This window comes from Suillus subaureus, assembly GCF_016647635.1.
Source record: "Suillus subaureus strain MN1 chromosome Unknown BJ212scaffold_97, whole genome shotgun sequence".
NCBI lineage: Eukaryota > Fungi > Basidiomycota > Agaricomycetes > Boletales > Suillaceae > Suillus > Suillus subaureus.
In genome coordinates, this window is record NW_024538653.1 from 25,700 (window position 1) to 40,503 (window position 14,804).

The window sequence follows — 14,804 nt, forward strand, 5'->3', positions numbered from 1 at the left end:
TCGATAGCATGGTTCTTCTCACCTTCAGGAAAGGAGATAAAGCATGGATCATTAAATCCATATATATTGACCCATCCACTCTTACTCCAGTCCAGTCCTAGGAATCCACCCTCCCATGTCCTATCCATGTCCACCTATCTCCACTGGTGCATTAATTTTCCCAAATGTCATTGCTAAACGAGCTGTAGGTCTTATTACACAACTACTCACAATCCACAGTGCATGATGTCTTATTACCTATAGACTCATCATGCGCTTGCTAACTATGCTACAATTCTTGCCTACACATTCCAGACATTCATGCACTATGATATAAACAACTGCAGTACATACAATTGAGTAGTTCCCTTCCCCCTGGACTCAGCTCTATAGGAGAGTCATTCTCATGTTATTTTTGTAGACCTTGCACAATCCATCTATTTTGCTCTTTCTTGGCAATCCTGCACATTTCGACTGCTCTGAAGTTCTGTACTGCTAGGATCTTACCCTTAAGCTCTTGCAAGACTACCTGACCCATGACCAGTAGTTTAGCACAGTTCTTCATTTGCACTATATCCCTTGTGACCAGCTGCTCCATAGAGTGCAGTCAATTTTGTGTGCATTACATCTGCCGCACCAGCATCTGACATCCAATACGCTTGCTTGTATCTTCTAATGGTTCATCCCACTCTTGTGATACTAACATCAGTTGATTTTTGCCCATGTTCATGGTCAATTCCTTGGCATAGAAATTCAAAGGTATACATATGGTCTGCACTCAAGTTTCTTAGGCCAACATAGGTTATAACTCCTTCGCTCACTTACTTCCCTCACACATAATTGAAGGAAGTGCTTCAATAGCAGTCCTCTCAGGCTGATCAATTAACTTACGCTTCTTAGGATAAGTAGTGCTAGTTGCTAACCGCCTAGTACCAATTTCTTCTTCACAGCGTGATGGGAAAGGCTACTTAGTTTTTAAAGCACATCTCATTGCATTTCACTTTATTGAGGGGGCTCATACTGGTGCACACCTTGGTCAAGAATTCCTTAAAATCACTGATGAGCTCGAAATTAGCAACAAGGTACAGGTTGTTCCCCTTGTCACATTCAATGTTCATACTCACATTGCACAGCTTGGTCAGATCACTATGGACAATGCATCCAACAATAACACATTCATGGTAGAGATCGAGGGTGAACTCAGGTGAAGAAATATTCCTTTTGATCATGACAGAAATTATCTATGGTAAGCCAAGGTTGAAGCTTGAAAATTTCACTGACCAATCATTATCAGGTGCTTCCCACATGTGGTTAACCTTGCAGTGCAAGCAATCCTTGCAGAATTAAAGAAGAACCCTTGCTTTCCTGTTCTTGCAACCTCAACTGATCCTGCCAGCCAACAAGCACTTCAAGCATGTATTAGAACACTTGAGTGAGACCCAATTGGACAATGTCGCAGAATAGTTTCAGCTTGTCGTTTATCTGGCCAGCACCATCGTTGTCTCCAGACTGTGATCCAAGAAGGGAATGAAAATGGGTACTGGAGAGGTAAACTTCCTGATGGAAAGACCACACTCCTGACATTACAGCTACTGCATGACTGTACAACTAGGTGGTCTTCAACATTCAAGATGATTGATAGAGTGCTATTGCTAAACCCTGTACATACTTGTGTCAATGCCAGAGCTCACACTAACATGTTCTCTGCTGAAGGCAATCTAATCCTTCTTATTGGAGACACAGAATGTTGACATCACAGACCTCTCCATGGATGTGAAGGATACTGATGTTCTTTGTGACATACATCAAATCATCAAGGTTCCTCATGTAGCACAGGAACTCCTTTCTTTGGAGTGGACACCAACTCTATTAATGGCCCTACCAGCTTATGAAGTACTTAGTTGTCAGTGGACCCAATTATGAAGCACGATATGGGAGTTGTCCCACTATATTGATGTCAGTCTTGATAAACTGAGGCAGTACATAAACAAAGGAAGGAAAACATGCATATATGCACTTTCAATGAGTGTGTTTCTATTTCTTTCACTTGTTGATCCATCATTAATGATGTCTGGACTCCTTTAACTCCTTTTCATATGTGGAACAAAAGTTGTCAACCCAAGCATCAAGCTCAAGTGGTTGAAGGAACACTGGGAGGCTCAGGATGTCCAAAATGCTCGAGAATGGATACTACAGGCAGTACATTTTTTTTGTGCATTCTGGACGAGTCATGACTTTCAGTGTCCAGATGACTTCATTTTGTATGTCCATCAGAGTTGGCCAGGCCCAAACCCAATTGGAACCATCCGCACGCTCAGTATCACAGCAGGAGCTCACCAATTCAACAGTGATTGCTTCTCAGTCTTTGTCCACTAGATACAGATGCATGAACAATCTCAATGTAACCATTTGGCACTCAGCATCCACTACTAGCACCAGCACTACTCCTCCAACCCCCACCATCATCATCTCTGAACCAATGATGCACTCACTAGCACCAGAAACCACAGAGGAATGCATTCACAAGGAACTCAAACAGGACAGGAAAAATGTTGAGTGCGAGTTTTCTTGTTATGAAGATGCAGGTCTACTACTCAAAATGGCTGAGCACACAACAGATATAGTTCATTTCTGGGAGGTATGCCATACAATTCCTTCATTAATTTCATAGGATTAACAATTGCTATATAGCAAAAAGAGCACATATTCCTGCTTTTATTTTGTGTTGCTATGGATGTCCTACCTGCTCAAGCTTCATCTGTGCCTTCCAAGCATATTTTTTCAGCCAGTGAAGAGACCTGCACTCTGTGGTGCAGCAACCTATCTCTGATCACACTCGAAGCACTACAAGTTCTGAAGTTCATCTACAAGCAAGACCACCTTGATTTTACAGCGGACCTAGTGGCTAACAAGCAAGACTACACAATATGTGGACCTGTAACTCCAAGAGCAGTTGATGAGCTGATGGCTACTGGGAATCTTTGAGAGCTCAATCAGTTGCTCATGAATGCAAGGGAAATTGATTGTAATTAGTTCTGTCTGCTTTTTGTGTAGCTACTTGCAAATAATTGTTATTGGTGGTACAAGCTTCACTGGCTTCTCATTGGCTGGACTATCAGTCCATATCACTCCCAAACTTGTTACCAACTTGCAAGTCAAACGAGGCACAATTTATTATAACTCATAAGTGCTAAGTTGTGTTGAGTTGCTGCAATTTCCCACCTCAATTCAATTCAATTCGCCTTGGTGGCAACACTATTTAAAAGTCTTGCAACACTTTCCGTTTTGGTTAGGCTAAAATCTATCCTGTAAATACCTGGTTTTGGTTATGTTTGAACCCTGACTCAAGTTTCACAAAATTTAATCAAGATTATCAATGCAATGCAAGATTATCATTGTGTTAGTGTATTATCTATCTGAAGCCAGTGTAATATAGTATCTACAAGGGTGTTTGTGTCAGTCCAACTATCAACACATAGCACAAAAATCTTTCAAATTCTGCTAGTTTGTCACCCATCAAGTTGTTCATGGTGCTCAGAATGGCAAGAAACTTTCAATTGCATGCCATCTCCCCAAAAATGATCAATTTGCATGTTGTCTTCAGATTGTTTGTCCAAGCTGCAAAATGTGGCAGTGTCAGTGAGTGCCCTGATATACTTCAAGTTTTTAAGTTGTTCTTCTTCAGTCTCACCAAGGAAATCTTGGCACAGGCCGAACCAAATGAATTGGATGACATTGCACATTACAAACAGGTGTTGAAATTTTGCTTTAATTTCAACCTTCCCATCCTGAAATAATTGAGTGAAGTCTCTGGGCAATGGATGAAAATGACAATGTACCTGACCAAAAGTGTAGATGTGCATGAAAACCAGACTGTTGGCATCCATCATGACCTTTTGGATCACTCATTTGCAATAAACAATAGGTGGTGTAGCACTGTGGAGAGGAGGGAATAGGTGATACGCATTGAAGATGCCCTTGCACATGAATTTAACAAATTTCCTGTACATTACTGACAACACATTTGCAACATCTTTGTAGTGTTGACTGGTTATAAAATGTTTGAATGTAACTAGGGATATGCACAGGTTTTGGAAACCTATGTGGGTCACAGGTGTGGGTACACCCTGGGTATGGGTGGGGGTCTGGTCCCAGCCCACCTGTACCCTTACCTGTACCCTTGCCTTGGGTTGACACATGAAATAAACCAAAGCTCTGCTACTGTACAGTTGTCAAACCTTAATGATACTCACTATGTAGATTTACAAATGAAAGTTAGTGCACCCTACAGCCTACATACCATGTTACAGTAACATCTGCTCATTTAGCCCCTATTCATTTTCCTCACTCATGCCCTCACTGGACTCCTTCCTCTTTGGGTAATTGCCCCCTTTCTCTTTCTCAATTATTCTATCTCTTTCTCTTGATTGTTCTACTGACCATTCTGTCAGTTGTACCCTATCTTTGGTTCATCCAATGACTCACCGACCATATGCCCTTACCGTCCAACTGGTCCTTCTTACTTACTATGGTATTCTGACTCGTTATGACTCACTATGACTCATGTCCCCTTTACCCTTACCACTCAACCAGTACTTACTACTTACTTTGGTATCTTGACTCATTGTGACTCATTCACCCTCTATCCTTACCACTAATACAGCAGACCTGCCCTTATCCCTTCCAATGGTATATACTTTGTGGGTAGCACTTGTATTATCTAACTTGAATCTACTTGGTTCATACTGTTTACTCTTTGAGCCCTAAGCAAGCTCTCCTCTTATCAAGTACTTTCATTGGAGCTCATTACTGCCAACATCCTTAGCCTTGAAAGAGAACAATTGATGACTTTGCTGTCATAATCATTGATAATCAATCATAGCCCTTGCAGCTAGATTGATTGCTGTGAACTCATACCTATGAACACTTGCTGGTTGCAGCAGGCTTGGTGCAAGCCCCAATCCAAGTTCTATGTTACTCACTTGCTTCATCCATGTGTTGCAGACTTAGCCTGATTGTAACACACCATACAGCTCAACTTGCTTTTGAAAACTGCTAAATGAGTCACCAAATTGACTGACAAGGCTGGAGCCACTATTGAAGAGAAGCTTGATGGTGCCTTGACCAAGAAAAGGAAGAACCACACAAGCAGAGAAAGCACAACAGCCATAAGTGCTGTCCAAATATGAATAAAATAATCCTAAGGGTGTATTTTATTCTAATCATATTTTATTCTCTATCTGCCCCAAGATATTTAATGATAGCATTACTGTATTCATATTGTATTCATAGGTATTCATATCTAATCATATTTAATGGATAGAAACACCATTGAGATACTGAATTCCATCACCAAGGCCAAGCTTCAACAATTCCTTTGTAATGATGGCAGTGGAAGCAGTCTCTACAGTCATTGAAGAGCATGAATCAGAAAGTGTGTTTGCTACTAGAAAACAGGTGCTCAATGGCAACACTGACAGCAGGAATAGCAAGGACATCATGAGCAATGTGTGACAGGATAGGAAATGTTGTCTCATGTTGCTGCAAAGACAACAGTTAGACATTTTTGATGGGAATTATGTGAGAAGGTCACTCACCTTCCACCACTGAAGTGAATTGGTCATTTGTTCAGGTGGACAAGGGTAGAGACCACCTAAATAGACATCTACCTCATTCTGCACTGCAGAGGAACTGCCACTAGACATGGTTAAAGCTGCAATGAGGGCAGACTTTGATGGTGAGATTGGGGCTGATGCAGGAGTGGTGGCTGACATAGTGCTGTCATCAATGTCATAAGTCTTGTAAAGGTGTTTGAGCAGGATCTGACCATGACTGCTGAGATTCCCAGTAGGCCATAAGTTCTGGTCTTTGAAGTATGCAACTCATATACATGGATGCAAAACTAGTACACAACATAGTACTATGAGCTTGGTGACCCATAAGACAATAAAAACACTTACAGTGGCTCAAAAAACTGTCCACATGTTTTTGCATTTTTTACTATTTACAATATTGTGTGAGAATACATAAAGACCTCAGTGACATGCTGATACCATATTGTAGTGCTGCTTCAGGGCTTTGGATTGAGCACCACATCATGAGAATCAGAGGAGATATGGTGGAGATACAAGGCTTACAAAATCATGACTCATGTGGACAGTTTTTTGAACACATATTAAAACTATATAAATCATCATTTATGACACCATAACAATCATGCCACCATTAAATAAATTATAAAGTGGTGTCATTATGTCATTTTAAAACCATATCTAACTATACAAACCAAAAATTTCCATATGTCATGGTTATATTCACCATGAAAGCCACCCCCCCTGCTCAAAGGGATAATATCCTCTCTCTTTCCTATTCTGGCCTCTCTGCTTGTCAAATTTCCTCTAGAACTGGAGTATCCAAGTCCACTGTGGCCAAGTTCATCAAAGAAAGTCACACAGACAAGGAAAACTTCTGTGAAGGGCATCCATCCAAGCTCACCTCTACTGATAGAAGGGCTATTATTCAACATATCACTACAGGAAAGGCTGATAATGCTGTCCAGGTCACCTATTACATCAATTTCACCATCACATTCCCTGTCTCTTCACACACTGTGAGAAACATTCTCAAGACAGCTCATCTCAGGTCAGTAACAAGGAAGAAAAGGCTCTCCTCTCTATCATACATAAACAGAGATGACTAACCTTTGCCTTAGCCCATCAGAATTGGATTACATGGACTGGAAGCTCAGAATTGGATTACATGGACTGGAAGCATGTTATATGATCATATAAGACCACAATAAATAGGATTGGGTCAGATGGCAAGGTATATATGTGAAAAAAGAAGGGTGCTAGTCCTCTCTGCATATGTGTGATAGAGAGGAGAGCCTTTTCTTCCTTGTTACTGACCTGAGATGAGCTGTCTTGAGAATGTTTCTCACAGTGTGTGAAGAGACAGGGAATGTGATGGTGAAATTGATGTAATAGGTGACCTGGACAGCATTATCAGCCTTTCCTGTAGTGATATGTTGAATAATAGCCCTTCTATCAGTAGAGGTGAGCTTGGATGGATGCCCTTCACAGAAGTTTTCCTTGTCTGTGTGACTTTCTTTGATGAACTTGGCCACAGTGGACTTGGATACTCCAGTTCTAGAGGAAATTTGACAAGCAGAGAGGCCAGAATAGGAAAGAGAGAGGATATTATCCCTTTGAGCAGGGGGGGTGGCTTTCATGGTGAATATAACCATGACATATGGAAATTTTTGGTTTGTATAGTTAGATATGGTTTTAAAATGACATAATGACACCACTTTATAATTTATTTAATGGTGGCATGATTGTTATGGTGTCATAAATGATGATTTATATAGTTTTAATATGTGTTCAAAAAACTGTCCACATGAGTCATGATTTTGTAAGCCTTGTATCTCCACCATATCTCCTCTGATTCTCATGATGTGGTGCTCAATCCAAAGCCCTGAAGCAGCACTACAATATGGTATCAGCATGTCACTGAGGTCTTTATGTATTCTCACACAATATTGTAAATAGTAAAAAATGCAAAAACATGTGGACAGTTTTTTGAGCCACTGTACCAGCACCTAGCAAAGGATAATTGGATTCTAAGGCTTTGTTCATGTGGTGCTGAAGCTTATCAAGGCCAGCTTGCAAAGCCTGTGTCAGTCCATACACTCACCACTTCTTTGGAACTTGCTTCAGGTGCATCTCAAGATATTTCTCTGTTTGTATGTAGAGTGGGAGTGTTTGGCAGATTGTAGGAATGCCTTTCTTCTGCAAAAATAGTGTTGAAGTATGAAATACCTTTGAGATCATGAGCACATGGAGTACACAGTCAAAAAAAAATACCTCAAGGATATCAGATTACTGGCCCCAAAACTCCCAGTCAAGCAAGCTGAGACACTATTTCTTTTTCTTTTGTGCTGCCATGTCCTTTTTCTTTCCAGTGAGACCATCATCAAGACATTCAACCCAAAGGTTAATTGCCTGCACAACACATGAAAACCACAAGTAAACAAATACAAGCCAATGTGCACACCAGTTTGAGTTTGATAGACTGCTCAATCTCTGCATGAGTTGTGTTCCAACATATGAGCATGCTACAAATAGGAATGAGATAACATATCTGTTTATGATGGACTTCAGATGCAAGGAAATCAACAACAATGGCATGAAGCTGTGCATGCCCACATTATGAGTCAATAGCCAATGGACAAGGTATGACATACCTTGTCAATAGCACTGAATTTCTTTGTCTTCTTGCAAGCAATATTTGACATCTTCTTGCTTTAGAGCCTGGCCCTGTGTGAAATCCAGTCTCAGGAACATTAACCTCTGCTTGATCTAAATCTGTGTCATCTCTATCCTGTCCATCATCAGTCTCAGATTCTGTGTCACTTGCACCAGAGACAGCATCAACATTAGTATCTGATCCCTCTGCCTGAACTCCCTTTGCTCATTCCTCTTTCATCTTTGCTGTTTCTTCCTGGACTTTGGGGTCATTGTCAGGGTCATAGGTGAGTGAGAACTGATGGGCAACCAAGTAGAGATCATCTTCATCAGGGTCTGGTGTGCAGCTGAGCTTATGGTGCATAGCTCTAATGAATAGCATATTTGGTGAGCTACATTCCAGAGTATTTTTTGCCACTCACTGCATGTCAAGGTTGATGACATGGGCAGCACACCCAATTTGCACATTAATTTGATTCAAGAACACATTTTCATTTCCCAGCTGCTTGACAAGATTCTCATTCAAGACTGTATTACTGGCTGTATTATTGGTAGCATGAGCAACTATGCAGATTGTGAGAGTAGAATGGTATGGCATGATTTTTGTATGTACTGAGTTTGTGTGTCACTTTACATGCCTGCAATGCCTTGAAAAGAGCACATTCTGTTGCCTTACCAGAGTAATTTCTGTCAAGTGGGAGTAGTTCAATTGGACAAGTATGTAGGTCCCAGTTGTCATCAATCCAGAATGCGACAGATCCAACAAAGGCATACACAGAATTTTTGCTTGTCCAGACATCACTTGAAAAGCCAATCTAAGATGAGTTTTCCTGAAAGTGAATCAATGAGACTTGACACAGACAAACATAAGGCTTGGAAGGCACAACCTGGAGTATCTTGTTAATCTTCTCATTCATCTTGAGTTCTAGCCAGTCAAGATCACACCAAATGGTCTGATGAGATGGAATTTTGTACCTGCAAGGTAAAATATATGTCAAGGTTTTCATCATACCCACTTGTTCACCTAATGAAAAAGGCAGATCATCTTCTAAGATGCCCTTGATGAAGTGTTCTCTCCAACCCCTCTGTGTCACTTGCTGGGCTGGGTTCTCGAAACCTCACTTTGTGTATGCCTGGATGAAATCTTGCTGGGCAGTGGACCCCAATGTGGTGGTGGTGCAGGAACTATTATTACCATTCTGCCATTCTACCCATGCTTCATAGGAGTGGTCAGCAGAGATGTTTTTACAGCCATGAGAAGGATGGGAAATGAAGTTACTTGTCATCAGCAGCTTGATGGTCTCATTGGCATAAGATTTGCATTTTAATGTTTGAGGGGATGTTCAGATTGTGCTGCAACACTTTAGTTGCAATATTAATATATTATTTAGCAAGGATAGCCCTCACCTGCACCAGCAACAGTGCCATTTCCAGATCGGCCTCCCATCATGTATGGCAAGCTTTGGTTTATCATGTTGCTCTAAGGCCCACTTTAATTTTGTTGGGGCTCAACCAGATTTGACCTTCACATCCTCCATCTCTTCATCTACAGATGTATCACCATCTTTCATTGTAGTACACTATGAACATGTTAGCAAACCATGATCCAATATTGTCACACTCACATTATCTTCTTTTTTGCCACTTGTTCTTTTCCAGGCTGCAGATTTCATCACTATTAGTACTAAATATAAGCATGATTTTATAAATAACTTACTACTACATCTTCATCAATTGAAATATCAATGTCTGAGGTCAGATGTGTTAAGGTTGCATGCTCAAGGGGGGTCAGATCACAAGGGCTTGGCCTCAGCTCATACACTGTGCCCCTTTCCTGAGTATGTGCCCTCAATTTCTGGGGGCTGAACAGTCTTCTGGAGTTTCCAGGTTTTGACTAGGGTGGATAATGGACATCTAGGTATGAAATGTGAGATAAATCTGGTGGACATTCCAGATATTGATTGGGCAAGGAGATAAGGCTAATCCGGACAAAATCCAGACTAGAAACTGACAGAGGATAGACTACCCTAAGGTAGAGCTGGAGATATAGTCTAGGATACAATCCTAAGACTCAGATGATGACAAGAGACTTAAATCAAGTCCAGAGCGTTACAGTGCCCCACTCTTTTTCTCATCATCACTGCGGACTCCTATATGGCTGTACTTCTAACACTTCCTTTTCACTGTGCTGTTCCCTCATGGTCTTCCTTATCTTTGACTCATACCTTGTTTTCCCATGAACCTTCTTTTCTCAGTAGTCATTACCCTTTGACCAGCCTGGTCTGTGCACGATTCCCTTATGTATATAAACCCTAGTTACCACTTGTATTCTCTCTAACTTGAATCTACTCAGTTCTCTTTGATACTCAAACTCTAGCTCCTTGGGAAGGAGGCTAGCCATTGTCCCATTGAACTCTAGATCCTGCAGGAGTCTAGACAATTGCTCCTGAGGGAGGCACTTGACTCAATAAGGCTTAGTCCTTGATCGACCCTGATCCTTGATTCCTTTATTGGAATGACACTCTATCCGAGTTTGTAACACAGAGGACACAGGAATGAGCAGGAACTAAGATGATATTTGAACTGAAGTATTTCTGAGAGTTACAGGAGGTTTATATACTGTAGGTATCATATAGGAATCAGTCAGCAAACACAAAGGCTATGTATGAAGCATGTGCAAAGTCTATTAGTAAGTAGGACAGATCACCAATAATGAATACTGGAAATGAAATGTATGTAACAGATCAGTAATCAGAAGGGAAACATAGTTAACCAGAGTCCAGAGACAGGGGAAGTCTAAATGGGGTTGGGTGCTGATATAAGGTTTTGGATTCCAGAAGGAAGATAAAGATAGAACAGATCATTGGAGATCCAGATTTAGAGTTGAGAGTCTGGAATGGCATATGACAGGATGATTCTTTGGAGGGTGATAGTCATGGTCATCCTTGTCAGTGTCTAGAAAACAATTGAATAAACTGACACTAGACAAACAATACTAATGGACATACCTTCTTGTCAAGGTCTCATAATCTGGAGTACAAGTTTCTCAGCAGTCACAGTACCTTTGTTTTGGACTGGGCCTTTTGCTAATTGGGTTTGCACACTGCTGGCAGCTATAATAGCAGTCTTCTGAAGTGTTGAAACCCTGATAGGACAACTATAAGTGATCCAGTCAAAGTGAATAATGGTAGTAAACATACACTTTATAGATTAGACTTGACAATGCTTCCACCCAAGCTTGTATGAGAGTCAGGCCATTGTTTGCTTCAATCCCAGGAACTCAAGTAAAATGTGATGTAAAGCTGTGGGCAAGTTGTAGACCATACTTGCCATGTACAATGAGTTTCTTTTTCTTATCATTATTACATTGTTCCCATGAGCGATTGAAAGAGTAAAATGGCCCCTCTTCCTCATCAACTTTAAAATCACAAAGATGCATAGCGAGAGGGCCATCTTCTGTTCCTTCTGGCATAGTCATTGGTAGGTTTGTGATCACATTTTGAAGGTCAATAAATAACCATGAAAGCTGATCCATGCTGCCAGATATGGCCATGTTTGTGATTTGAAGCACTTAACTGATTCTACTTGCAGATTTTGGTGGGTGGGAAATTTAGAGATAAACTGTACAGTTTATAATATATATTCTATGCATCATTTCATTCATGTTCCTGGTCAGGCCAACCTGGGTCCTAAATGTTGGTACCATATTCAGAATATGGATAAATACAGCGACCATAATGTATTGTAACCTATCTGCTCGTATTCCTCAAGACTGAGAATATGGGGCCAAGGTATTATATTCAGGGTATTCAAATATATTCACAATAATATTCAATCACATCCTACATATGCTTTCTTTGACCCAAAACTGTGCTGAAGGAATCAACTACTAAGCTATGGCACTATAAGGAATACCAAGTCAGAGTATATGTGTGGTCGTCTCTGCTCTGCCTAGACTGCTATACTTTGCAAAGGCAAGTGCATTCAACCCAAGGGGAAGCAAGTGCAACACATCCACAGGTCGTGTGAAGCATGGGAAAGTCACACACGCGGAGGCAAAGGCATGCACAGAGAGTGGTAGGGTGCACAAAGCACAGGAAAGTTGCACACTAATAGGCAAAAGTGTGCAGAGGGCTAGGAATGTGATGGGGACTAAGGGAAGATGATGACTGATACTGATGGGCATGAGAATGACAAATGTGATGATGATAGAGTGTGATTGCCAAAATGCTACTGACTATGGCTCAAAAAAGTGTGCACTATGCTGAGGGATGCTAAGGGATACTAACTGCCCACTAAGTGATAGCTAACTAACTGATAAAAATGCAAATGCTAATGTGCAAAAGCCAACTAAGCACATTCCCACAATATGGAGCCAACATGAGTAAGGTGTGGGAACAAAGAAGGTATATGTAAGTAAGGGTCCATGATGGAATATGGTGTCATGATAAGAATAAATGCAAAAAACATACCAGTAGGACTTGCTGGACAATGGATGGATGCTCCTGGATGATGGGTGATGAAGCGTGGGAAAGCGCGTGGGACGTGCGTGGGAATGTGTCACAAGTTGCACAATGCACTATAGGCTGAGTGAAGGAATGATATAGGGAATGATGCCACAAGTTCATGCTGTGAACTGTATGCAGATACATTGCAATATAGGGCTCTACAGGCATACAGAGGCACAAGTCTCTACAGCGCATCATTGAGAATGATGATCAGTGGGCACATGAGTTCAAGTGTAGTGTGCAAGGATGCAAGACCACCATCTGACAGTATTTGGACAAAAAAGATGCCCAGTCCACTGGAAACATGCAGAAGCATGTCAAATTGTGTTGGTGTGGTGCAGTACTGCAAGCTGCTGATGACACAAAGGATGCCAGCAAGGTCTGCACCAAAATCATTCCAGGAATCCTGTGAGACAGATCAATAACAGCATCTGTTACGAACTAGGATGGTTGTAATAACAGCAGCTCAATAAGAGTGATGGCTGAAGTTATAGTCAAGACCTTTGCAAATGCAAAGGTTGTAAGACAAGACAAAGAGAGTGTCTTCGGCTTGAATATCAGTTCAGATGACTTAGGATTGGAGGTCCTAAGCAAGAGAAGTTTCTGGGTGAAAACCTAGTAAGATTAAAGTGAAGTTCTACTAGGTACATGACCAGGTTTATATAGGACATAAGTACTTTAGGGCAAGTACTATGAGTCAGAGATAAGGGATGCATCATTGATAAGCGATGAGTCAGAGATAAGAGATGCATCATAGATAAGAGACAAGTCACAGATAAGCGATGAGTCATCTAACGATGGCGATGGCGATTGCAATGTAATACAAGTATAGAAACAGATGAGTCAATGATGGCGTGGCATGGCGTGGTCATGATGTAATACAACTGTAAGTGAGGGAAAATAAGTAGGGGCAGGCGTAACTGTAATAGCATCCTTTGAATGCAAGGGGAAGGGGAAGGTGACATACTCCTACTGTTAACACACCTGTGCTGAGACCAAGTAAGTCTTTGATACTATGCAGCCAGACAAATTTGACATGACACAGAGCTGAGCTTGTGTGTTAGGTCTCCAAAAGCCTGCAACTATTCAAGACAGTCAAAGACCGAGGATTTCAATCATTAATGAAAACAGGCTGACCAGAATACTTCTTACCTTCCCCAATCACTATCTCATGTGACGTACAGCTTGTTTTTGCATGCACTCAATGTCACATTGCTAAAATGTTGAGAGTTAGTGACTTCATGCTCAATATGAATGAAACTGACTTGACTTACCAGGAATATGATGGCAAGATAAATTTTACTATGGACACTTGGACATCCACCAACCATAGAGCCTTTGTGGCAGTATTGGTCCATCTCAAACACAATGGAATCCCACTGAGTCTGCCATTAGACATTGTTGAGGTGGCGAAGGTATGTGAAAGACTTATGACTTGGAGGTGCCCACACACAATGACATGACAACTTGACCAGTCCCATACCAGTGTGGAACTTGCTGCAGTATTTGCAAAGATGCTACAAGAATTTGGAATATCAGACAAGGTACAAGGTGTTTAGGAGAAAAAGGAGAAAAAACTTACTTGCTAACTTGTCCCACAGATACTGAGTGTAACATATGATAACACCTCGAACAACATTGTCATGGTTGATGGGCTCAAGGACTTGCTTCCTGACTTTGGGGGGGCAGCAAGTCACACACAGTGCTTCTTCCACACTGTAAATCTGATTGCCAAGTCCCTGCTTGGTGAGTTCGACATAACAAAGAAGGCCAAGGCTGGAAGAGAAACAGACAATGATGTTGCAAGTGATACAAGTGATATGGAGCTTGCTGATCTGAGCAATGAAGTTCAGAGTGAAGATGCCAGTGCCAATGTTGGAGATGAGGAGTTGCCAGATAATGAGGATGGTTGGGTGGATGAGGTAGCACTGTTGGACCAGGATGAACAAATTGAGCTGCAAAGAAATATCCAACCAGTAAAGTTAGTGCTTTTGAAGGTAAGACAAAAAAAATGCAAGCACACCTTGATATTGACTGCTCCCTCTAGTTGCACAAGCTTTCTTACAAACTG

General features: G+C 41.2%; 1 protein-coding gene across 1 annotated transcript; it reads right to left on the minus strand.

Annotated features, from left to right (window-relative positions):
• Positions 1-11,173: 11,173 nt before the first annotated feature.
• Positions 11,174-11,778, minus strand: BJ212DRAFT_1305098 (uncharacterized protein; the record flags this gene model as incomplete). The annotated part of the gene is made up of 5 exons (XM_041333715.1): positions 11,174-11,180; positions 11,234-11,255; positions 11,288-11,382; positions 11,426-11,504; positions 11,592-11,778. The coding sequence occupies 5 exons, from the start codon at positions 11,776-11,778 to the stop codon at positions 11,174-11,176; spliced, it is 390 nt and encodes a 129-aa protein (XP_041186043.1).
• Between the last annotated feature and the right edge of the window lie 3,026 nt (positions 11,779-14,804).